At 43.9% G+C, this 23476-nt stretch overlaps 2 protein-coding genes across 3 annotated transcripts in view; one reads left to right on the top strand and one right to left on the bottom strand.

Annotated features, from left to right (window-relative positions):
- TMEM204 (transmembrane protein 204) overlaps positions 1 to 4773 on the bottom strand; it is a 28801-nt gene extending 24028 nt beyond the window's left edge. Inside the window, exon 1 of the mRNA XM_061350816.1 lies at positions 3796 to 4773. Coding sequence (XP_061206800.1) covers positions 3796 to 4075 — 280 coding nt within the window. The 5' untranslated portion in view covers positions 4076 to 4773. The remainder of the gene's footprint in view (positions 1 to 3795) is intronic.
- Positions 1 to 22634, top strand: part of IFT140 (intraflagellar transport 140) — an 80667-nt gene extending 58033 nt beyond the window's left edge. For both annotated transcript variants that reach the window (XM_061350757.1, XM_061350758.1), the window contains 12 exons: positions 13716 to 13893; positions 16469 to 16659; positions 17365 to 17460; positions 17811 to 17943; positions 18145 to 18288; positions 18661 to 18789; positions 19122 to 19304; positions 20245 to 20451; positions 20663 to 20875; positions 20953 to 21119; positions 21462 to 21603; positions 22154 to 22634. In XM_061350757.1, the coding sequence (XP_061206741.1) occupies positions 13716 to 13893; positions 16469 to 16659; positions 17365 to 17460; positions 17811 to 17943; positions 18145 to 18288; positions 18661 to 18789; positions 19122 to 19304; positions 20245 to 20451; positions 20663 to 20875; positions 20953 to 21119; positions 21462 to 21603; positions 22154 to 22357 (1987 nt within the window). In that variant the 3' untranslated portion in view covers positions 22358 to 22634. The remainder of the gene's footprint in view (positions 1 to 13715; positions 13894 to 16468; positions 16660 to 17364; positions 17461 to 17810; positions 17944 to 18144; positions 18289 to 18660; positions 18790 to 19121; positions 19305 to 20244; positions 20452 to 20662; positions 20876 to 20952; positions 21120 to 21461; positions 21604 to 22153) is intronic.
- The last annotated feature ends 842 nt before the right edge of the window (positions 22635 to 23476 follow it).

Below are 23476 nucleotides of genomic sequence, written 5' to 3'. Positions count from 1 at the left end.
GTGCATGCTTCTACTACGTGTGGTGTTTTTTGAAGGGTTAAGGGATGCAGACAAGTGCATAATCTTCTGAATTTTTGCAACAGCTCTGAAACTGCATCTTTGGCAAATTTCTCTGCCCTCACTCAGGTGACAAGAGAGTTAGGTGACCTGTCTAGGTTTCCTTAAAGTGTTTGAAGAGGGGATGTACCATCTGAGTTCTTGACGAAGCCTTCTGAGTTTGTCATTTAGGTTTGTCCATGTCAGAAAAACTTTGATTGGTGTTTTCATAATTGGGCTCTGCTTCTCAGCATAAGTAAATATTTCAGATGTGGCAGTTTGTTGCCACTTTGAGGGAGCTATCACACACTAACATCACTCAGCTTGGGCTAGAAGCAGAACTTGTTGAACTGCTGGTACCACCACTTAATCCAACAAAAAAAAAAAAAAAAACACACAAAAAAGCATTTAATTGCCACACCCCAAACATTCCACCTGATTTTTATTCTTACTGTTAGTCATTTGAACTGTCTCACAGAAGCTTTTTGGCATCACGGATAGTTACAAGAAGGGTGCAGGGTAAGGAGTGAAAGAAGTGGATAAAGAAGTTTGAAAACCAGAGTTGAGGTACTTTCCCCTACTACCAGTGTCATCCATGTTTCTTCCATTGTGCTTTGCTGAAACAGTTGACGATGAGACACTTTGTTTCCATATAAGTTTTTTAATATAATCTACTTCTATCTTTGGATTTCTTTTTTCCACATTTCTCATCTTTTATTTCTCATGGTGCCTCTGCTGCAGCATCTGTAAAGTCCCCTGGTCTTTTGTATCACTTGGCATTTATACCAGGAGTCCTTTACTGACACTTAAATATCCCTGATGCAGTGTTTACATCATAGAATATGAATGTGAAACACCTTCATTTCCTCTAGCTTCAGTGATTTGTGTTATGGTGAAATAATTCACACAGGTGTCCTGTTACCAGGGAACTGGATCAGAGAGGTGTTTCATATGGAATGTGACTTTGCCTATTCAGACAGGCTTTTGGCCAACATGCTCCATCACAGTGACTTTTGTAGTTCATTCTCTGCACAATCTTTTGTCAGATCATTTGCTATGATCTGTCATACACAAAAAAATGTGCAAAACTTCTATTATGATTAGTTTCAATTTGCTGTAGGTTATTTTCACTTTAAGCACATGCAATCCTGACACAATGAGCTACTTCCACAATTTTTCTTGCAGTCATTTTGTGTGAGCTGTGTACATGATGATGGGGGGAAAACCCCACCCCACTGTGTTGTGTCCTCTGAGAAGGAGCATTGGCTGTGATTTCAGTGGGAGAAAGAGCAGGCAGTGAAAATCAGTGAAAAATAGAAGTTTTAAGAATGCACTTCTCTCTGCCAGGGAGTGAGCCTGCTTGTAGCAGTGCATTTAGCTGGCTGTTACTTCCATACTACTTGTACGAAGCCATTAGTAAAAGCAAATTCTCAAAGGTTTTACTTTTTTTGTTTAACTGTGATATAAATAACTTGCCCCCCCCCGTATGTATGTGTGTGTATACATAATCTTTTTTTTTTAATATGAGCAAGATTGTGGTTTTTATTGCATTGCTGTTGGAAGAACATGTTTTCTGTTTATTGTTGGACAAATGGAATCCAAAATACTGCATTTTAACTCTTATCATTGAGGAAGGAACTTCTTTGTTCAGAAAGATTTTATATGTATGTATAAACATACACATACATGTTTGTGATTTATCTATAACTGACAGATGAGGATTGCCATGTATATATTTCTAAAATAAGTTATGATTTCGCATTAGAAAAAATGACAAAACTGTGGATGCAGAATCAGGCCTGTATTGACTGTATGTACAATCCTTGGAAACATGTCTGTCAACAGATTTGTTTCCTGCTTAGTTTGTCATGGCACAGCTGTGGAGATTTTATTCTAAATGCAGAATTGGCCTTTTGCTTACTATTTACTTCCACGTTAAATAGTTAATGGGTGCTTTATTCCTATACAAATTGTGTCACTGGACTTCAAAGTCCTCCTTTAAATTAGAAACTTTAAGAGTGTTTGTTAGAGGATTCCTCTGGGGACTAGACCATGCTGTGATTATTACTCTGAAATTTTAAATTTCCCTATCACATTTTGCTTTTATTTGATGTAAAGAAATTGCTGCCCAAACAACTCTGCTATGAAACTGGCATATCTGCGCCCATCTTTTTTCTCACCACCCATGTTCTGACTTGAAATACAATTTGGTGGGTTTAAAGTGCTGCAGGTGCCAAATTCCAATATGCAGCTCTTTCCAGCTGTTGATTACAGAATGTGTACTTTTAACATTAATGACTGGTGTGCATGTTTTTCAAGTTAGAAATGGCTTATAAATATTATTTGGGACAGTGATTCTAGTGAAGAAATTGGTGATACACATCAAGGAGCTTTTCAACAGTCTAATCCATTTTATTTGTCATTTGTCAAGAACAGAAGTTCTTTTGGTTAAAAAAGAATTGCAAGTTAGGTTTAGGGCTTTACAATGGTTTGGAAGCTTTCTGTTTGTGCTTTATGCAGGTTTAATATTAGCAAATGTGAAGTAAACACTACTGCACAATTGTGTCGGAAAATGTGTGGAATGGGTCCACATTAAAACAGGTTTTTAAAGAAGTCCCCCTCATACTTCTGAGGTTTCATCTTCAGAGACTGTGAGGAGGAACAGAGCATTTTTCTCTTTCTCCACATTTCAAACCATGAAAAAAAAAAATCTCTGAAATCATTTCTGTTATTAACTAATGGCACCAAGGTAGCAGAGCTGTTTATGAGCACTTAAAACCTCTGGAAAGATCTTAGTGTCTGTCAAGGCGTAAGCTTCACAAGCAGTTGTTCTGTTAAATTCAGTTCCTTGAAGGATGTGGGTTGGAACTGAATGATCTTTTAAGGTACCTTCCAACCCAAACCATTGCATAGCAGTGATGTGGGGGACACATGGCCCTGACTGTTACCAGCTGCTTGTGGCCTGCCTTGAGTGGCCACAGCTACTCCAGGCACAGCTCTGCTCTAGAGCTGAGCAACAGCGGGGGTGTTAATACGAGGACTGTGAGAAGTAAAATGAATATTTTTATTATTCAGCTTTGTATTTCTCAACAGGTACAGGCTTCATCTCATCTAAAACTTGTAACTAGCTCAGGTTATGCCATAGACATCTGTCAGATCCAATGGGTCTGTGAATTTGCAAAATGAGGAACACACCATGCTTCATGACATTCATGTTCCCAACCATGATACCAATTGCTGTGTGTAGTTGCATACATTAAGGCCTGTCTCAATTTTACATGTTTTTACCAAAAGTATTTCTGTCTTTTCTGCTTCTGGCACTTCCCACAAATGTAAGCAGAGGGCGAAATATCTTCATGTGGCATCTGAATGCTTACTTTGTTTTTTTTAATTTTATGTTATTCAGATCAACTGGGGCTGGGGTTAAATGTATTGAGCAGCAAGGGACATGCTGATAGCAGGGACCTAGGGGGTAAAAGCAGGCAGAAGATTTCTCAGAGCTTTGAACTTGCACTTATATAGTTGTATGTACTGTGTAAAACTACACAGTATAAATTATTGCTTTTGTGGAGTGGGGGAGGAGGAGTTTAGTTCATCACTGCTGAATGTCATTTTTTTTCTCCCAAATTAATTTAAGTGATATTTAGAATCAGATGGTCATCAACAATTTTGGGATTAGGTTATAAATCTCCTGGGGACCAGGTACACTGTGTCAGTTGCAGCATAGCAAAAGCAGAGCAAACAAGAGATGGGACTTACGTTTGACAGTGCTCCGGGATTCCTGGAACCCAGCTGACTCCGAACCCCAGCCCAGGGCTTCACACTCGCGCTCCTCCCCTTGCCCATGCCTGGCATTCGTGCTTGCACCTCCTCTGCTCTTCTCTGCCAGCCAGCACATCCTCCAGAGCCCCACGCTGCGCTTACGCCCATCCTCCAGGGTCTGGTACACCCAGTTTGAAGTAAAGGCAGCAGCATTGTTGAGAACAAGTGAGACCAGGGCTACCAACACAGCTGTGGCTACCAGTTTCTGGACAGTCATATCTGACTGTCAGCTTGCTGCCAGTCCCTATTTGCAGAAGACACGAGGTCTCAGTCAGCTGCAGCACATTGAAATTGGACTTGAAACAGGCAGTTTTGCGAGGATGTTATGAAGGGCTAGAGGACATCACCGTTCATTCTCAAAGTAATCTCCAGAGGTGTTTCAGATCAAGGAAATGAGAATTTTGAAAGGTAGGTTGGAGAATTCCATAAAATAGGAACACAGAGAGGCTTTTTTAGGTGCTTCCCAGCTTTGGCTTATCCACCTTCTTGTACTTTGATAAGTAATGCCAGTCGTGTGATAAACTGAACAACAGGGAGGTCCATTCCTTGTGAGACGCAGCGAATCCTGACAGAATCCAGTCTCGAAGCAAGAGGTTGGAGCTGCTGCCGGGGCTGAGGCTGGGATGCTGGCCAGCAGTGTGCCAAGCGCCCGGTCCTCTGACTCAGCCAGCACTGCTCCAAAAGCCTTGGTTTTGGATGCAAGCTTCAGAATATCCCGCAAACTGTGACAAATGTCATTCTCTCAAAGACAAGCCAAACTGGAGGGGAGTGCTGTCATCTCACAGAGCACTGCGAGTTTGGAGAATCTCCAGGGCTTTGCTCTGCCGTGTCCCTCGCTGAAAACCCAAGCTGCGAGTGCAGGGGCCGAAGAACAGCCACTGCTGTGGGGAAAGAGCGCGCCCCCTCCGACCCCTCCCCACCTCCGCGGAGAGGAAATGGTTTTTGTGGCTCTTTTTGGTGAGCCTCAGGGCGTAGTCCACTGCAACAAACAGAGCCACTGCCACGGCAGTCGAACATTAACAGGATGTGTTTCCTGAAAGGAAAAGACTAGGGTGACTTCTAAAGTTGTCCCTCCTCCCCTCGGAGATACCCCCCTCCCCGTTCCACTCCTCCTACTCGCCCAGCCAGGGCTGCGCATCCTAGTGGAGATGGGGAGCAGCCCAGAGGTCCTCTAAGGAAGGGGGCGGAAATCCCCAGTATCAGCCTTCGGAGCATCGGGTCTGCAGGAACAGATAGAGGAGACGGATTCTGAAATACTTTTTACTGAAAGCAAAACAATAGGGGGGTTGACTGCTTAACAGCATGATGAATGCAGTTTGTGTGTGCCCACTGATGACCCCCGTCCTCTCTGCAAGACTAGAAGGAAGCATGAAAGATAAATAGAAAATATGAAATCTCGAGAGTCTGCACCTGATAAACAAACAGATTTGGGGGTGTCTGAAAAGTCAGTTGCAACTGTTCGCGATGTGGATAAAGTTGGAAATCACTGGTATAGCCCTGAGCTGCACATCCCACTTTGCTGTAAGCACTGGTGGCCCTAAGAGCCCCTGGGAGGCTGGTCACCTCCCTTTGGTGCTCAGAACATGGAAAAGCCACTGCAAGTTGCTTAATACAGTCCAGTACAAAATCGACATCCATACCAGGTCAGTGGCACTGGTGCTGCAAAAGCTGCAAGGAAAGCAGCTCTGATAAGCAAATTAAGGAGTTGTTGAGGCCATTATTTCACACTGTCCCTGAACACAGATGTTTCTGGAGGGGTCTTGCAGAGGCTGGCTCTCCACATGGCGGTTTGATGTATCCTGCTCAGGGCTGAGGGAGAGGGCAGAGATCGCAGTGGGTAATACCCTGCTGCAGCTACCAGCATCCCCTGACCCTGCCTGGGATTCTGCTCTTTGGTCTGAGCCTGTCAAAGTCCTACTGTATGGAGTGTATTAAATAGTATATGGTGAGGTGAAGGTGTGACATTTTTGTCCATAGCTGGAGAGGGAGCAGAAGCCATGATTCAGTGCTGGCATCACCAGCAGCAGCTGCACCAGCCACACTGGAGATGCTGGCACGAGAGTTTACATCAGTGTAATTAACAAAATAGATTAGAAACTGATTTAGTTTTATGGCAGCTCTCTCTTACCAGCTAAGTTACTTTGCCCTAATTGACAGATCTGTACTGACCCTCTATACCTAGACAAACTGGTTGGGAATTTTTTTGAAAGGCAACGTTTCATTTTGCAAGACTTGTTGCTGAGAGTAGTGGACAATATTCCAATGAGGTTCATTTGCCTCTACAATTAGTTTTCAGCTATTGGAATTGAATGTACAAATCTGGCTATGAATTCATCCCTCCTCTATGTGCTTGGTTCATTTTAATCCTTAAATGGATTAAGCTGTAGGTACTTTCAGCATCTTCATCCTCTGACAGCAGTACAGAAACTTTGGTTTCTTTTTTTTTTTTTTCCTGTGTTTGGTGATGTTTCTGTACATCTCTGAGTTTAGAAGTTTCAGTCTGCATAACACAGTGGCTGGTGTCTGCCATTCTTCAGAGAAACTTCCTAACAATGACCATATTTCCATATTTTATAAGCCATTGATTACTTGTTTTATTCACCAGCAAGGCAGATGTTCATATACAGATAATGCCAGGAGAGTTTTACCTTTGGGGAAAAATCCCTTCTACCCATCACACTAACTGCTTCTGCCCACTTCTGTCTTTGGCTTTTGTGATTTGTGGAAGTATGAGCATGTATTTTCAGAAGGGCAGAAACTTGCATGTTACATGTAAAATTTATTTTACAAAAGTTGAACAAACCAGTCTAATAATTTAAAACTTAGTCAGATCTCTTCCTCTTTTGACACCAATTATTTGGTGTGAGAATATTCAACCTCTTTTTTTAATTCCTTCAAAATTAAAAATAAATCATATTCTTCCTCGGTTATACTTGCCTTTGAGCATCAAAGGGACCAGGTGATACAAACATCATGGCATTAGTTTGTGGTTTGAGATTTATGATACTTGAGAAATTCTTCATGTTACATATGCAAATCCATGAAAGTCAATGAGCTTGTATTTCAGGCAGTTTTCCCAGAGGAAAAGAGTGGATGTTTGTCCCAGATTGGCTCTTGCTGTGGCTGCAGATGGATGGGTGGGTACAGAGCATGTTGTAGCTGGGAACAGATGGGGATGAGACAAGTGGATCCATTTGCCATCTTGTAAAAACATAGGAGCTGGTACTGAGACTGGGGACAGCACTGGCCTTGAATGAGATGCTTCATCCTTCTAGCTGCAGTGAGGTAATCACTGCCGAAGGCTGGAGGATTTTAAGTGCATATAGTCTATCTGTTGATGGGTGCTACCACAGCACAGATGATTTGGGACTTTTTGTAATGATGGAAATGTTTCTGGGAATGCTGATTGCTGCTTGCAGAGCAGAAAGGACAGCAGCACTGCAGTCTGCAATGGTTTGAAGATCAGTGTCCTTTTTATAGATGTGTTGAAATTCTACATAGTACTTCTGAATGATCAACTTCTCATCCCTGCTGACCATCAGTGTCACACGGTTTTTTTCATTTGAGCATGTCCAAGCCCTCTGTAGCCATGGGCCACAGCGTCACCTGTGTGTAAAGTTGATCATAAATGAATTATTTGTTCAGAATACCCCACTGTTGTACATTTAAGCCTCATGACATTATTCTCACACGTTTTTTTCAGGGACCGGAAGGTGCAATTTTAAGTTACTGGTGTCCAGGCAAATTATTGACATTTGAAAAATACTACTGAATGTGGTTTATTTTCCATAGGAAGCAGCACCTGCTTTGTCCCAGCCTTTTCCTTCGCTCCCAGCACAAGAAGGACATGGAACTGTTGGAGCAAGTCCAGAGGAGGCTACAGAGATGCTGCAAGGGGTGGAGAAGCTCTGCTCTGGAGCCAGGCTGAGAGGCCCTTGTTCAGCCTGCAGAAGAGAAGGCTCCTTAAGGAAAGACCTTAGAGCAGCTCCAGTGCCTAGAGTGGCTGCAAGAAATCTGGAGAGGGGCTTTGGACAAGGGCCTGTAGGGACAGGCCAAGGGGGAATGGCTTTAACCTGACAGAGGGGAGACTGAGATGAGCTCTTAGGCAGAAGTTCTTCCCTGTGAGGGTGCTGAGGTGCTGGCACAAGTTGCCCAGAGAAGCTGTGGCTGCCCCATCCCTGGCAGTGTTCAAGGCCAGGTTGGATGGGGCTTGGAGCAACCTGGTCTGGTGGAGGTGTCCCTGCCTGTGGCAGGAGGTTGGAACTGGGTGAGCTTTAAGGTTCCTTCCAACCCAAACCATTCCATCATTCTATGATGAAACCCCACCCTCAGCAGCACGTAGGCTGGGGTGGTGGCTGGGGAAGGCTGGTACCCAGTGCCCTGCAGCAGTGTCCAGATCCTGGTTGCACCAGGGTAAGTCTCATGGCAAACACATTGAGACCACTGTGGTTCCAGCTGCCTGCACCGCTGAGCTGAATTTTTTATGTGGTTTATTTTGTGATGAGGAAGTGGAGTTCTTGTCCCCACCACTGGGTCTGCAGCTCCCTGACTTGCTGGATTTATTTCCATTTTTGCCAGCCCAGGCTGTGGCTGAGGCACAGAGGGATACCCTCCCACTCCAGGGAAATGTACACATTAGGGATGTGACCATATATTAGAATATATTATCTATAATATAATGTTATAAGGATGCAGTAACATGTTTTTCTATATAATACAGTGTTATAACAGTTATATCTGATGTTAGTGTTAAAAATATTGTGTTAGTGTTTTCCTTTGCATTAAGCTGTAGTCTTTTAAAGCAGAATGCTCAGGATCCAGTTCAATGAAGTGAGGTGCAGATTGGAGTCTTTTTTTTTCTCCTGATCAAGATATTTGGAGGCAAGAGATGGTACATATGTTCCTTTTCTAAATATATCCCCCCCATTAAATGGAAAGAAATTTTGTAGTGAGATTCCTCTGACAAACAAATCTCCAGCACTTCTAAATAATACTCCTGAAGATTTTTCCTTCAACATTTCATGCAAAAGGTGCAATGAAAAATACATAGTAACAGGAGGGTTTATAAAATCACACAGTTGGATGCTATAAACAATTTCATAGAATAACAGATACAAAAGATCAGATACAAAGGAAGAAAAACTTTTGTATCAAATACATAGTAAAACTTGTGTCCAGTCTTAAGAGGCATCAAAGTTTGCTACTGTGGCCTGAATCCTGGGGAGTTCAGGCTTCGAGGAGGTACTGCATGGGGAGGATGCTCCCAGAACCCATTCCTGTGGCTCTGCTCATACTGTTGCCGCATCTGGTCTTCATTAAGTTTCTAGCTTTAGCTGATGAAGTACAGATGCGAGTGGCTTTTCAGGGGGGAGTAAAATAGGAGGAGGGGAAAAACAGGAAATTCCCAGAGCATGAGCTGGTGGCTGGGTAAAACATTACTTGGCACTTTATATGTGACAGTGACGCTGGGCCTGGAAAGAAGAGTTGCTGCCTTGTAGGAATGTGGGGACAGAGTTGTTCTCCCTATACTAACAACTGTGGATAGATAAACCGTGGGTTTGACTGTCCTGCACCTCCTGGTTCTTCTTCTAACCCAGACCTGCATTAATTTGCCCCATTCCAATGGGCAGCAAAGCCGATGGACAGAACTCTGGTGCTGGAGATGTCTGCCTGCCAGGGAAGTTGTGCCATCCCAAGGCCAAGGCCAAGGCTGGTCTGCTTGTAACACAGGGAAATGTGGAAGTGTTTTGCTGATGCTTCCTGGATGATTCTCTTCTCTAAACCCACCCCTTCCCTGTGGGCATGCCTGCTCCTGGCAGCAAACCTGATGGGTACCTTGACCTGAGGAGTTTGCAAGCTCAAAAAAGATATATGTATATAATATATGTATTTATAGTACATATATTATTATATATTATTTTTCATAATATATAATATTTTATATAGGTAATATAGAAAGTGTCTGTTTGCTCTGAAGAGCCATGGTGTGGAAAGGCTGGATGTGTCTTTTCAGGGTGAAGGTAAAACTGAGGGTCTGGCTGACGGTCCTCAGGTCTTCCTTCAGGAGCTGGGTGCATCAGTCCCAGTGTCCTGGCTGTGGCTCAGGTCTGGGAGTGCACATCTGTGGTGTTACCTCCCAAGGTTTTGGTGAGACATGGCCCCTGCCGCTGCCCAGCCGAGGTGTGGTGCAGTGGTCTGTGGTGGTAACAGCTCTGGGGTTAGGGCCTCTGTTAGGCAGTGAGACCTTCTGGGTGCTGAGTGGTAGCTTAGTACTTTGAATCTTTCACATTTCACACACTTGTGTTGCTCTGGTACCATTCTAGTTTTTAAATAAGATATAATCACAGAATCCCAGACTGGTTTTTGTTGGAAGGCACCTTAAAGTTCACCCAGTTCCAACCCCATGCCATAGGCAGGGACACCTTCCACTAGAGTCCATTGCTCCAAGCCCCATCCAACCTGGCCTTGAACACTGCCAGGGATGGGGCAGCCACAGCTTCTCTGGGCACCCTGTGCCAGCGCCTCAGCACCCTCACAGGGAAGAGCTTCTGCCTAAGAGCTCATCTCAGTCTCCCCTCTGTCAGGTTAAAATTATTCCCCTTATAATAAATAATATATTAAAATAATAAATGCAAACAAATATAAGTATATAATAGATGCACATGGAGGTGGTCTTTGCAAGCGAACAGTATGTTGCTGGGTCAGAAATACTTGCATACCTTAGCAGCAGCATGTGCAGCATGGTGCTAAAATGAATGGTCTCTCAAAGCAGAAACAGGTTTCTAATATTTTGCTGGAGGAATAAAATTAAAATATCACATGTATGTACCTTCTTGTGAGGGACATGTCTGCTGGAGATAACCAGCCTCTGCTGCAACTCCACATGGACCAAGGGAGAAGGTTTAGCTGTGCAGCTCCTAACAAAACAATCCTTAGCTCCAGTGGGAGAATGGGAGCTCCTCTGCAGAGCATGGCTGGGTTTGTTAGATGAAACATTCCTTTAAGCGCTCCTGCAGGGCAGAGGCAGGGTTGATGGAGGCAATGTTTTTATGTGTCACAGGTACTTGTGCTGCTGAGCTGCTCTTGGCCTGTCTCTTGCTTCAGGCTTTGTGCTGTTAGTCTGCATGCACTGCTCTACCCTAAGTACTTCCGGAGTCTATCTGTGGTCTGGTGTGACCACAGTGCTGAGATCTGGAGTGTACTCCCCCTCTGTTGGAAGGCAGAGCTTGCAAAAATTGCTAAGCACAGGGCATATTAATTGGAGATGTTTCTTCCTCTGTATTTTTTTGCACTCAAGTGGTACTATGCTGCCAGAGCCCCTCAAGTTAGTTTGACAAGCGGCTTGAAGTGGAGGAGGGAGAGTTGGGATGTCAGAGCTCCAGCTCCTGAGGAAGTCATCTGGATGGCCCATGGCACACAGCTGGCTTGGTGCCGGGGTGGCTCATGGTGTGCATGGGGCAAGAGCTCCCAAAGGAAACCTGGGGCAGCAGGTCCCACCAGGGTCTGAAGTTGGCAAGGGGCCATTGATGTTCAAGAAAGAGTAATGCAGCTGATAGGTGGTGAGTAACATCTCTAAAACTACCTGAAAGGAGGATGGAGCCAGGAGGTGGCTGGTCTCTTCTCCCAAGGAACAAATCATAGTAAAAGAGGAAATGGCCTCAAGCTGCACCACGGGAGGTTTAGACTTCCTGAAAGGGTGCTCAGGCATTGGAACAGGCTGCCCAGGGCAGTGGTGGAGTCACTGTCCCTGGAAGTATTCACAAACCGTGTAGATTAAGTCCTTAGTGCCATGGGTTAGTGGTGGCCTTGGCAGTGCTAGGGAATGGTTGGACTTGATGATCTTGAGGGTCTTTTTCAGTCTAGTAGATTGATTGATCCCAAGTCCTGCTGTGTGTCTTTGCATGCTTATCTTTTAACTATGTACTTTAAAATACCCTATTTGGTCTGTTTCCTTTCAGAAGTTTCCACTCCCTCCAGTCTAAATAAGATTTCTCATCCACTCATCTGCTCAAGCCCACTCTCATCTTGCACTGAGGGAATTGTGAGCTGTTAAAGCTCTGAAAAATAAAGGGTTTGTTTCCTTTCAGGAACTTGCTATTGGTCAGTTTGACAGGGCAGCACCTGAGTGCATTCCTTTACCAGAATGACATGGCTTTTGGCAGCTTCTGGCATGAAGACAGGAAAGCATGCTTCTTTCCCATATAGTGAAGCACAGCCATGCCCACGCACCCAAGACTGGATATCTGCTAATGACACAACTCCCTGTCCATGTTGATATCTGCTAATGACACAACTCCCTGTCCATGTTGATCAAAGACAGGTGACCATGTCTAACATGACCTAAATGTTCTTTAAAGGTATTTTTCCTACTTTTTCCAGTTCCAGATACAGGCAATGGCTGGAATGAAAGAGAAACCAGTTCCAACTTTGCAGAAATTAGGAAGGTCACATCTACTGCTAAGTCAGCATTTCTGTGTTGAGTGGCAATGCATGGACTTGCACTCAGCTTGATCTAGCACTGATGTTTTGGTAAGATCCTTCCAGCTCTGTGCTCTCTTTCAACAGTCCTTTTGGTTTCCTAGACTGGGGGACATGGACGTGTCAGAGCAGAGCATGGGAGGAGGCTGTGTTTGAAGTACATGCAGCGTGGACATGCAGATGGAAGGAATTCAGTAAAATATTCAGACGTGTTCTTACTTTTCTAAACAAGCAGAACTTCTGAACTATCTGAAATTTGCCCCTGATCTATCACTTCTGATCCTGTGTTATTTTCTCTGTACTCTTTGTGCCACATATTTATGTTGATTACTACCTGAAAACTTCATACCAGTTGTAGCTGCAGTCTGTGATTCTGTGATAATTGTAAATTAGGAAATGCATTTTTTCTCTGCCTTTCTTCATGTATGTGTCTGACAGCACGTTGTGTCTCATTTGCTTTACTGCTTCCCAGTTAGTCACTTTTCTCCTGTTTGTACAGGGCTTTCCCACAGCAACTGGGAAGCAAAAAACATTTTAATTATAGTAAAATGGGAAGGGGATTTGCATGTAGATGCAGGACCTGAAGTGTTATTCAATTCTTTCTTTATTTATTCTTTTTTTTCCCCTGCTTTTATCATTTAGATAATTATTTTGTGCTGTGCTGGTGTCAAGAACTGTATGGACCATACCTCCGCTTAGGTTCACACACTGAAAAAAAACATGTTTTGAATGCTTATTGCTGCTATTAGTCAAACATGCTGCACTTTATTCTGAAGAGCCTCAGATGTAAATAGAATCTGTAAAAATCTTTGCTTGTCACCCCATGTTATGGTCAACGGCGCCGTGGTTCTGTTGAGCGATGCTGCCTGCAGAGACCTGACGTTCCTGCATGGGAGTGCAACCCTAAGGCTCCTAAGAGCTGTTCCATGTTTGACCTATGCAGGACAGTAGCAGGATGTTTCCAGTGTAAAGTTTATTTATTTAAGACTTTTCCCATAGTTTTTCTTTTGAATTCTGAACATCAGTGTGGGAATAACTGTCTATACAGCAAAAACCACAGTGATGCATGATAAATGTTTATATATGTGCAAATGTAACTGCTTTTGTTTAGACACTGGTGTAAAACAAACCCACAGTATTTCCTCAGGACTCTGGCATTCAGCTCCAGAACTAACCTTTATATCTGATGCCTCTTTCTGTGCCTCTTCAATCTTTCTTTGCACAGCAACTGGAGTCTTTTTGTTACATCCAGAGATTGTCTATGTACTACTCGTTTATCCTTTCATGCTCTCCTCTTCCCTTGCATCTTACTTGCATAGTACTCAGGCCTTGAAGGTGACACCATAAGAGCTCTCCCTTTTTTTTTTCCTTTCTTACAGTGAAGCTGTCTGGGAGAACATGGCTCGCATGTGCGTCAAGACTCAGAGTCTCGATGTTGCCAGAATTTGCCTTGGAAAAATGGGTCACGCAAGAGGAGCCAAGGCACTGAGGGAGGCTGAGCAAGAACCAGAGCAGGAGGCCCGGGTGGCTATGCTGGCTATTCAGCTGGGCATGCTGGTAAACCCACAAACCATACAAGGGAATATTCACCTGCTTCACTAGAGACAAAAATGAGAAACTAGTGCAAAAACCTTGGAAGGGCAAAAAGCCTGTTGCCAGGTTTTCAAGGAGTGATGAAGAATAGTTCTGACAATTATTTTCTTGAAGTTGAGCTTTTATCCCAGGGAAATAGGCACCTCCTTCAGCATCATCTCTCTGTTGACACTGGCCAGGGGCTTTCCCTGAACTCCAGCAGCTCAACAGTCCCCAAACCCTTTGATGTTCCTTAGAAGGTAGGTGATATCGAGTATGGCAGAATCTGATGCCTGGAAACGTAAGTACCAGGAGACATTGCTGCCTAAGGGGCTAGCAAATTAATCACAGAATCCCAGACTGGTTTGGGTTGGGAAGGACTTTAATGCTCATCCAGTTCCAACCCACCTTCCACTAGACCAGATTGCTCCAAGCCCCGTCCAGCCTGGCCTTGAACACTGCAGCCATCTGTTTCTTCTCTGTATCTGTTTTTTTAACTGCTATACAGAATTCATATGGAGCTTTACTCCCATATGAAGAATTTCTGAATGAAGGAAAATGCTGAACAAAAGAAACATCTTTTAAGGATAGTTTATGTGTGAAACATTAAATAGAAGAACTTTTCTTGGGACATAATTTTACCAAGTTTAATCATTCTAGTTTTGACTGGATTGAAAACGGATGTGTTTCAAAGTATTCCAACTAAAACGTTCCATCAAACGTATTTCAAGGTTCAGTATGGAAAATGCAAGTTCCATTTTGATGTGCTTTCGGAGTGAAAGGCTAAAGCTCTGTTCTGCCAGACAGTGAGAGCTGCCTTAAGGTGTTTCAGGAGTTTAGGCAAAATGGAGTTTTCCTGCACGGATGGAGAGCTCTGGTTAGTCACATCCACTGCTGGTGCCATCCCAGGGAGCCATGCTTGGCTGTTACATCCTGGCTTCTCCCACTGCCTGAGCAATAACTTGCCCAGATCCAGCAGAGCCAGAGGGCATGGTCATGCATGGTTGTTCTCCCTGTAGTTTGGTGCATGGGATGACAGTCCCTTGGGCCTGTACCTGGCAGCAAAATGGATCTTGTTTTCCCCATGGGTCTTTATCGTTGTCTGAACCCACTCCCCTGATCACCATTAGACATGAGATCTAAAATGGGTTCAAGACCAGATGAAAACTGGGAAAAGCACTGCTGAGATAATGAATAATAAGAGCATGTATTCCCCTCACTTTGCCTTTGTTTAATGTCTTCCTCAATGATCTGTAAGAAAAGCAGAGATTTCTAGTTTGGGAACCATAAAGGACCCAGGCATATGATCTGTGAGAGGGAAAAACTGGGAAAGGAGAATTGATGAAATACCCCACAGATCATAGGAATTCACCAATTAGATCAAAAATGTTGAGGTGTTATAATAGCAAAAATCCATTTGGGGCTGATTTGAGGAGACACCACATCGTGGGCTCTTATTTGATGACTTCTTTGTATTTGTTGCAGCTACAGCTGGAACACTGACTTTCACCCTGAAGTTATCTCCTTACCAGAAAAAAAAGTTGATGAACTGGAAGGAGTTCAGATAAAAATCAGTGCAAATTATTAAGCTCTTGGAAAGATCTCACAGACAAGGAAATCTTTAAGATAGAAGATTAGAATTTGGTTTAAAAAGGTGTTTAGCAACCTACAACAATTTTTAGAGTACAACTGGTAGAGAGTAACTATTCTGAGTTAAAGTGAAGGAAAATTCAAACTACATGTTTGGAAAAACTTCCTGGCAGAGAAAGCTGTGAGGCTGAAAAGTGTCAATATTCTTTTTGGATATTTAGATCTGTTTGGAGAGGTGGAGGGAAACTGCACCAAAAGGGATGCAGTTCTGTTGCTTTTTTTGCATCTCCTGCAGACTCATAGAGCAGGCATCTTCCTTCTCTACTCTCTATGGTTTTTTGAATTTAAAACAATAAGAGACGGAAACTATTTTTCAGTCTTGGACAGATAATCCCAATTTACTATCTATAGTGTTCAGCCGGACAGCCACTGGGTGGAGCAGGAAAATGCGTCTTCCGCAGGAGTACCTCTCAAAGTGTACAAACAATAGTTCCAATTTGCTTGTCCTTGCATCAGCATCAGCAGAATTCTCCTGTCTTAAATGAACAGCGGTTATTCCCACGAATGGATCTCAGTTGTCCACAATAGATGTTGCTGCCCCTGAGGCATGCTTAGAGGTCCCAAGGAGTGCAGGCAGCCCCATGTGAGCAGATCTCCCCTTTCTGAAGTGGTTTATGCTTCTGATGACAGTGGTTAATTGCTGATGGCTCACTCCTGTTGTGTCCCCCCCCAAGTTGATACCATACAGTAAATGCCAGGATCTGAGTGCTTTCTTTATTTTCACATAAACATCCTGTTTCCCACTGATGTGCTATTCCAAGGCTATGTATATTTAGTTGGTTAACCCCCCTGCCTGGATTATTATTACTTTACAATGACCAGTACTGATGAACTACCCTGAAGCACAGTGATGGCAGCGGGGGACACCAAGGAACCAGGGTTAGCAGGAGTTTGTGTGCTCTCCTCCCAGGAGGATGCCGAGCGGCTCTACAAGGCTTGCAAACGCTATGACCTCCTGAACAAGTTCTATCAGGCCTCAAACCAGTGGCAGAAAGCCATCGAAACGGCAGAAGCTCATGATCGGGTTCACCTCCGCACCACTTACTACAGCTATGCCAAGTACCTGGAGGCAACCGGCGAGCAGAGCCTGGCCCTCACCCAGTAAGCACCAGCCAGAAGCACCTGGAGGGTTGGAGCCTTGTTCTCCTATGAGGGCTTGGGGCAGGCGAAGGGGGATTGCTGGTAATGACCAGTAATAATGAATTAAAGTCTTTTCCTGTTTCTGGTGGTTTCTGTCTCATGGAGTGACAGCATTGTTAAATAAACTTCCCAGCACCCTCCCAGGATAATACAGCTTACTGTCAGAAAGGTTAAGTGTCTTGTCAGGGCCAGTGGTTGAACCCCACTAATATCCAATCCTGTACTTTGGCTCTGGAAGACCAGTGCCCTCTTTTCCTTCCTTTTCCATGACAAAACCCACTTGTTTACTTCTCCTGAGCATCCCAGACACAACTGCTGTGGCAGAATTTAGTCGGACCTGGGTGCTTCTGGTGCCTGATCCTCTCCCAGAACTGACGAGTCCCTAGAGAAGTTAGTGGAAGTGATTTTTAATGTATTTGCTGTTTGAAATCTTGGGTTTCTAGTTTGCCTTATGAAGCCTAATAATAATAATAACAATAATATTAACAACACCTTTTTTGATGGTGCTGGCTGACTGCAGCTGGTCTTACAGTGAACTTAGTAGCATAAATGAAGCAGTTACCAGTTTTGTCACTGTATGGCTGTCAAACAACATTAATGGATTTTTTACACAGGAATTGGGCTAAGGTAGTCATTTCACATCTAACACGTTCTTCTCTGCTACAGCTATGAGAAGTCAGACACGCATAGGTTCGAGATACCACGAATGCTTTCTGAAGACTTACAAGCCCTGGAGAGCTACATCAACAAGATGAAAGACAAGTCAGTGCTATGCTTGTTCCTTCTCCATAATTTCAGGCCTTTCAGGTCTGAAATACAACTTGTGAAGAGAGCAGGGAATGAGGGGTATGAATTCCTTCAGCCACAACTTCAACCCCTGCCTTACCCATATGATCCTCCTCAGCTTTTCAGAATTTTGACACATCTTGCTCAAGAAAGAACCTTACCTAGCTAGGCTGACCTCCCTTATGGTGAATGTCACTCTTGAGGTGGGATAAAGCCTTGTCTACATGCTATAAAATGTATCTAGTCTTGAGTTCAACATCTCAAGGAGTGACAAAATCAGTCTCCGGTGATTCTTGTTACTGCAGTTAATATTGTTTCTTTTCTAGGAACCTGTGGAAATGGTGGGCACAGTATCTGGAGAGCCAGTCAGAGATGGAGTCTGCGCTAAAATATTATGCACTGGCTCAGGATTATTTTTCCCTAGTCCGTGTCCACTGCTTTCAGGGCAACATTCAGAAGGTGAGGCATAGAATCACAGAATCCCAGACTGGTTTGGGTTGAAGGGACCTTAAAGCTCATCCAGTTCCAACTCCCACCACAGCCAGGGACACCTTCCACTAGACCAGGTTGCCCTGTCCAACTGGCAATCTGCTTCTGGAGAGTGCTCATTCCTGGGGAGACTACGGGCACAAAGTAATGATATCACTATTTCCTTTTCAGGCTGCTGAAATAGCGAATGAAACGGGGAATTGGGCAGCCTCGTATCACCTAGCCCGCCAGTATGAGAGCCAGGATGAAATCAAGCAGGCTGTACATTTCTACACCAGGGCCCAGGCATTCAACAATGCTATCCGCTTGTGTAAGGTGTGTAAAGACATACATTTCTGTCTCAAAGCAAAGTAGGATTCTACCCTTAGGCAGCAGAATTAAAGCAGTACAAGTTGTTTGTGCCCATTTCTCTTGTGAGACTGCTTGCTCATACACAGCCCACAACAAAGATGCGCCTGGTTTCTGCCTGCTTGGTTGCATGGGACACTGTTTTCTTTTATATATCAACAGAAAACTGCCTGAAACAAATTATCATTGCAGTCCAAAGTTACTTGGGTTGGCATGGGTTTTACACAGAAGAGGGTTGATGGGCTTCTACGTGACAGCATAAAGCTGCAGGCTTGCCAGAAGACAGAATTAATGAAATGTTCGCAGCATTCCTAGAACCAAATCTTTGCTTTTGAATAGGAGCACAATTTAGATGACCAGCTGATGAACCTGGCTCTTCTGAGCTCTCCAGAAGACATGATAGAGGTAGCCTGCTATTATGAGGAAAAGGGAGAGCAAATGGACAGACCTGTCATGTTATACCACAAGGTAAATGCCTTTTTTAGTAAAAAAATATCAAACTTTAAACTGAAGCAGTTCCTGCAGCAGAGGAATGAACTGTATCACAGAATCCCAGACTGCTCTGGGTCAGAAGGGACCTTAAACTCATTCAGTTCCAACCCTCCGGCCATGGGCTGGGGCACCTTCTAGTAGACAAGGTTGTTCCAAGCCCTGTCCTACCTGGCCTTGAATGCTAGTTTTTACTATATATACTGCTTATTAGTCATTCATGCTTTATTAATCCATTCTAGAGTATCCTGTAACCTGATCTGCAGTGCTTATTCTAGTCTCTAAAGCATTCAAGTATTCTAACTTTGCAGGCAGGACATTTCTCCAAAGCACTGGAGCTAGCCTTTGCCACACAGCAGTTCGGGGCCCTACAGCTGATTGCCGAAGACCTGGATGAGAGGTCAGACCCAGCCCTGCTGGCTCGCTGCTCCGATTTCTTCATCGAACACGCACAGTACGAGAAGGCAATGGAGCTGCTGCTCACAGCCAAAAAGGTAAGCTCCATCCTCATTGGGCCCTGACTGCATGGTTAAAGAGGAGCACAAGAAGTGCCTAAGTTCACACACATGCATTGACCTTTGCTGGTAAACAGACATGGAGGCACCTATGAGGTTTGAAGCTTCTCAGGCCAGAGTGATGGTAGCCCAATTGGCTCAACATTAGAAATGGGTTCCTGACTTTTGGTCGTATTTCTTGCTTAAAACCTGCAGATTTTGCAGTCTTGGGAAAAGAGCAACTCCTATTCTCAAAACTAACATATTTGTAGACAAGGAAATTAGAACATCATCAACAAAAAAAACCCATAATGTCCCTCTTGTGTTAGTTAAGGTGCTTCATTCCTCTCCTAAATTTTCACACATTCTACTGTGCTGAAGCTCAGCCTTACCAGAGCAGTCCCACACCTACTTCTCTTCAGTGAGCTCCAGTCTTACTTTCTTCCACATTTTACAAGGGTAGGGTAGCCTTTTTCTGGTCTAAAAGCTATTATTTGTCCCCCTCAGAATTTGTTCCTATATGGGAAGTAACAAATATTTAACAAAATCTTTCAAATGCCTATATTTATTTTATTTGTATCTGCTGAAAACCTTCACATAATCAATCATGCCTAAGACATTTGTGTGACTTGTGTGCCTCTGAGAATGTTATGTTCAAAGAGATGAAATGGATGAATCTTTAGTATCCACACTAGTGTCCTCTGAGAAAACAGGTAAGAATCAGTGGTCTTCATGGAAGAACATATGTGTTCTTAGCAAACAAAATGAGATGGGGTGTGCTTGAACAGGTATGGATGCTGGGATGCTTGACTGCACAACAATGTTCTCATAGAGCATCCACAGCTGCTAGTGTTTGTGCCTTCATATAGCTAATTTCACAAGCAATATGAAGTATCAGCATAGTGTCTGCAATATCTTATTGCTTTTTCACTCCCATTAGTATCATGAAGCTCTGAAACTCTGCCTGAAGCAGAACCTGACCATTACAGAGGAGATGGCTGAGAAGATGACTGTCCCTAAGGACTCCAAGGACCTCTCTGAGGAGTCCCGGAGAGAGCTGCTGGAGCAGACTGCTAATTGCTGCATGAGACAAGGCAATTACCACCTGGCCACCAAGAAATACACACAAGCAGGAAACAAGTTAAAGGTCAGCCTGGATATTTAGGGAGAAAAGCTGAGGAGGCTGAGCCTGTTACCTTCCTAAGATTCCTCAAAACAAGGGTGTTTTGAGAAGTGTATCTTGGAACAGACTTCATACAGTAGAGAGGCTTCTAATCCATCTTCACATAGCTTGTGGGTTCACATTCACAATGATATTTTCCTCCCTTCTTCCCTCATGTGCCCCTTTCCATTGCTAGGCTATGAGGGCACTGCTGAAATCTGGAGATACTGAGAAAATTGTCTTCTTTGCGGGAGTTTCCAGACAAAGAGAGATTTATATCATGGCAGCCAACTATCTACAATCCCTGGATTGGCATAAGGACCCAGAGATTATGAAGAACATCATCAGCTTCTACACCAAAGGGCAGGCCCTGGACCTCCTGGCAGGTTTCTATGATGCATGTGCTCAGGTACATCCCTTCTGTGACTTGCTAAAGGTGCTTGGTTTATTATCTCTGGAGCAAAATATCTCATTTCTCCTCTGCAGGTAGAAATTGATGAGTATCAGAACTATGAGAAAGCACAAGGAGCCCTGACAGAAGCCTGTAAGTGCCTTTCAAAGGCAAAGACTAGAAGCCTTCCGGAACAGGAAAGTAAACTAGCACATCTGCAGAGCAAGCTGACCCTGATTAAGCGATTCATCAATGCTCGGAGGTGAGCTGCAGGAGTCAGAGCATGTGAACTAATGACAGAAATACCAGACAAGAAGTTCTACAAACACCTGCAGTTTAACAGACAATTTGCAGACTTGCCTCTAACAGCTGCTGTTACATTTTTCTAGCAAGGAAACCATTACATGCTTTTTATAAGTGCTGTTGACATCAAAGTTGAAAAGGTAACCTGAAATATTAACAAGTGTATTGACCCAAGAAAGTGTAGTCAGAAGGGTGATTATGAAACATGGCACAGTAAAAATAAACCTTCCCTGGTTTTCCCATACAGGCTGAATGCTCTCCCCTCTCTGATTGTTACCAGTTTCCTTTTGCTCTCTACTAGAGTTTACTGTGAGGATTCCAAAGAAGCAGTCAGACAGTGTGAACTTCTCCTAGCTGAACAAGATTATGACACCATCATCCGTCACGGTGACATTTTGGGATTTCTGGTTGAACATTATGTGCAAGTGGAGGAATTCCATATGGTAAGTGAATTCTTCCAATCTACAGAGCCTGTACTTTACACACACCAGTGCAGCTTGGTATCGCTTGGTTATCCTACAGGAAGACATTCCATAGTAGAGGCTCCTTTAGAGGAACGAAACTGCTCAGCAAGGTGTGACAGACCCACAGGAGCTACATCCATATTAGCATGGTGTTGGGTGACAAGTTAACTACGACTTAGCTCTGTGACAGGAATGGCTTTAATGCTGTTATTATGAAACACAGGGATGCCAAGCACAAGTTTCTCCAGCTGTGCTCATTAACCTTTACCACATTGTTTTGACACTGCTTCAGCTGTCAGGAGAGTATAAAAACAGGCTTGGAGACCCCTTCTTTATTAAACTGAACAAGACGGAATTGACGCAAGTCACTAGGAAAGGTTGCTTTTTCAGCCAAGGCTGCAGGCTCCTGGCCTCACGCTGGCATCCCTTGACACTGATCTCCTCTCAAGGCCTCAGCTGTGTGCCATGGGGGGCTGATGGGACTCACTCAGCACAACAGCCCCGTAACAAGCTCTGTGCATTGCTTTAGGCTTACCAGTACCTGGAGGAGATGCAGAAAAGAATTCCAGTCACCAACTTGAGCTACTATGTGACGCAGCAGACCCTTGAGGCAGTCCACCGAGGAACAGGCATTCCTGTCAGCCAAACCCCAGTTCCACAGCCTGTTCTCCACAGCAGTATGGAGAACAAGGAGATGGGAGAAGAAGTGGCTGATGATGTAGAGGAACCTTGACAACTTACACTTACCAAAGGCAAAGCAGACTCTAATACCAGGTCATTTATTCTGTCCATGTTAGGACCGTGTGTCATGATGGCTGCGCGGAGGCTTTTTGATTATTATCAAGAAATTTATTTTTCCTGTTCAACTGTATATGCAACAGTATTGAAGTTACTCTCTTATCTCAAACACTACATACAAACATTTATGTTGATATCCTGTTACGAAGCTGGTTTTAGTATTTTAATGAATTTGAGGGGGAAATAAACCCAACAAGGACTGCATATTGTAACTTCAGGTCTTTTTCCAAGTACAGAAAAGAGCCGAGTAACTGAGGTGAAAGCTCCTGAGGTTACAAAAGTTTTCAAGTCCAGCTTTGATCTGCTGAGGTGCAAACTGACTGGTCATTCCCTGGAAGTCACAACTTCTGAAAACAATCCCTGTCCTGCTTGGGGAGGAGCTTGGCTAAAACTCAAGTCAAACTCCAGCAGAATGGAGGAGCCTTCCCCCAAAGCAAAGTTTTTGTGTTTAAATACATTACAGGGTCACACAGGCTAGAGCCACTTACAGAAATCTGACTGAACCTCAGACTCACGGAAAGGTTGGGGTGGAAGGGACCCCTCGAGGTCACATCTGCTCTAATCCCCTGGCTCAAGCTGTTTCACTTTGAAGTTTCTTTTCCAAACATCAGTTATGTCAAGCTGCACTGTACTAACCAGGCTTTAGGCTGCAAATTTCTTCCCAGGCATGGGAAGAAGCTGGGCTTCACATGAGAAGTGAACCCCAGCGTAAGGAACCAAGGCTTTGCTCACCTTTAAGCCTGTCAGCCTGCCCATGAAGCTCTCTCTCATACATTTCATACTACCTGCCAGCCCTTCTGCTGAGAAGGGATTTTCTTTTTCCTGTTTTGTGACTTGCTTCAAAACTTGGGGTGAATGTGAAGTTTCTGAACTGTATGCTTTCAGGGAAGAAGGGGAGGGACAGATTTTAAGGTCAAAAATCTGAGTCTTAACTATCCTTTAACAGAAACTTATTTCTGTACTAAGATGATACAAAAAGAATTCCTGCTGTGTTCTCCCCTAACCACTGTGCAGCTTTAGCTCAAGCCTTTAAGGCTTGGCACATGTTCAGAAC

The sequence above is a fragment of the Neopsephotus bourkii genome, unplaced genomic scaffold (assembly GCF_033783945.1).
Source record: "Neopsephotus bourkii isolate Nb327-2 ecotype Australia unplaced genomic scaffold, CSIRO-AGI_Nbou_v1 NB_533, whole genome shotgun sequence".
In the NCBI taxonomy this organism is placed as follows: Eukaryota; Metazoa; Chordata; class Aves; order Psittaciformes; family Psittacidae; genus Neopsephotus; species Neopsephotus bourkii.
The sequence above is the reverse complement of the archived record's forward strand: the minus strand, read 5'-3'. Positions and strand labels throughout refer to the sequence as shown.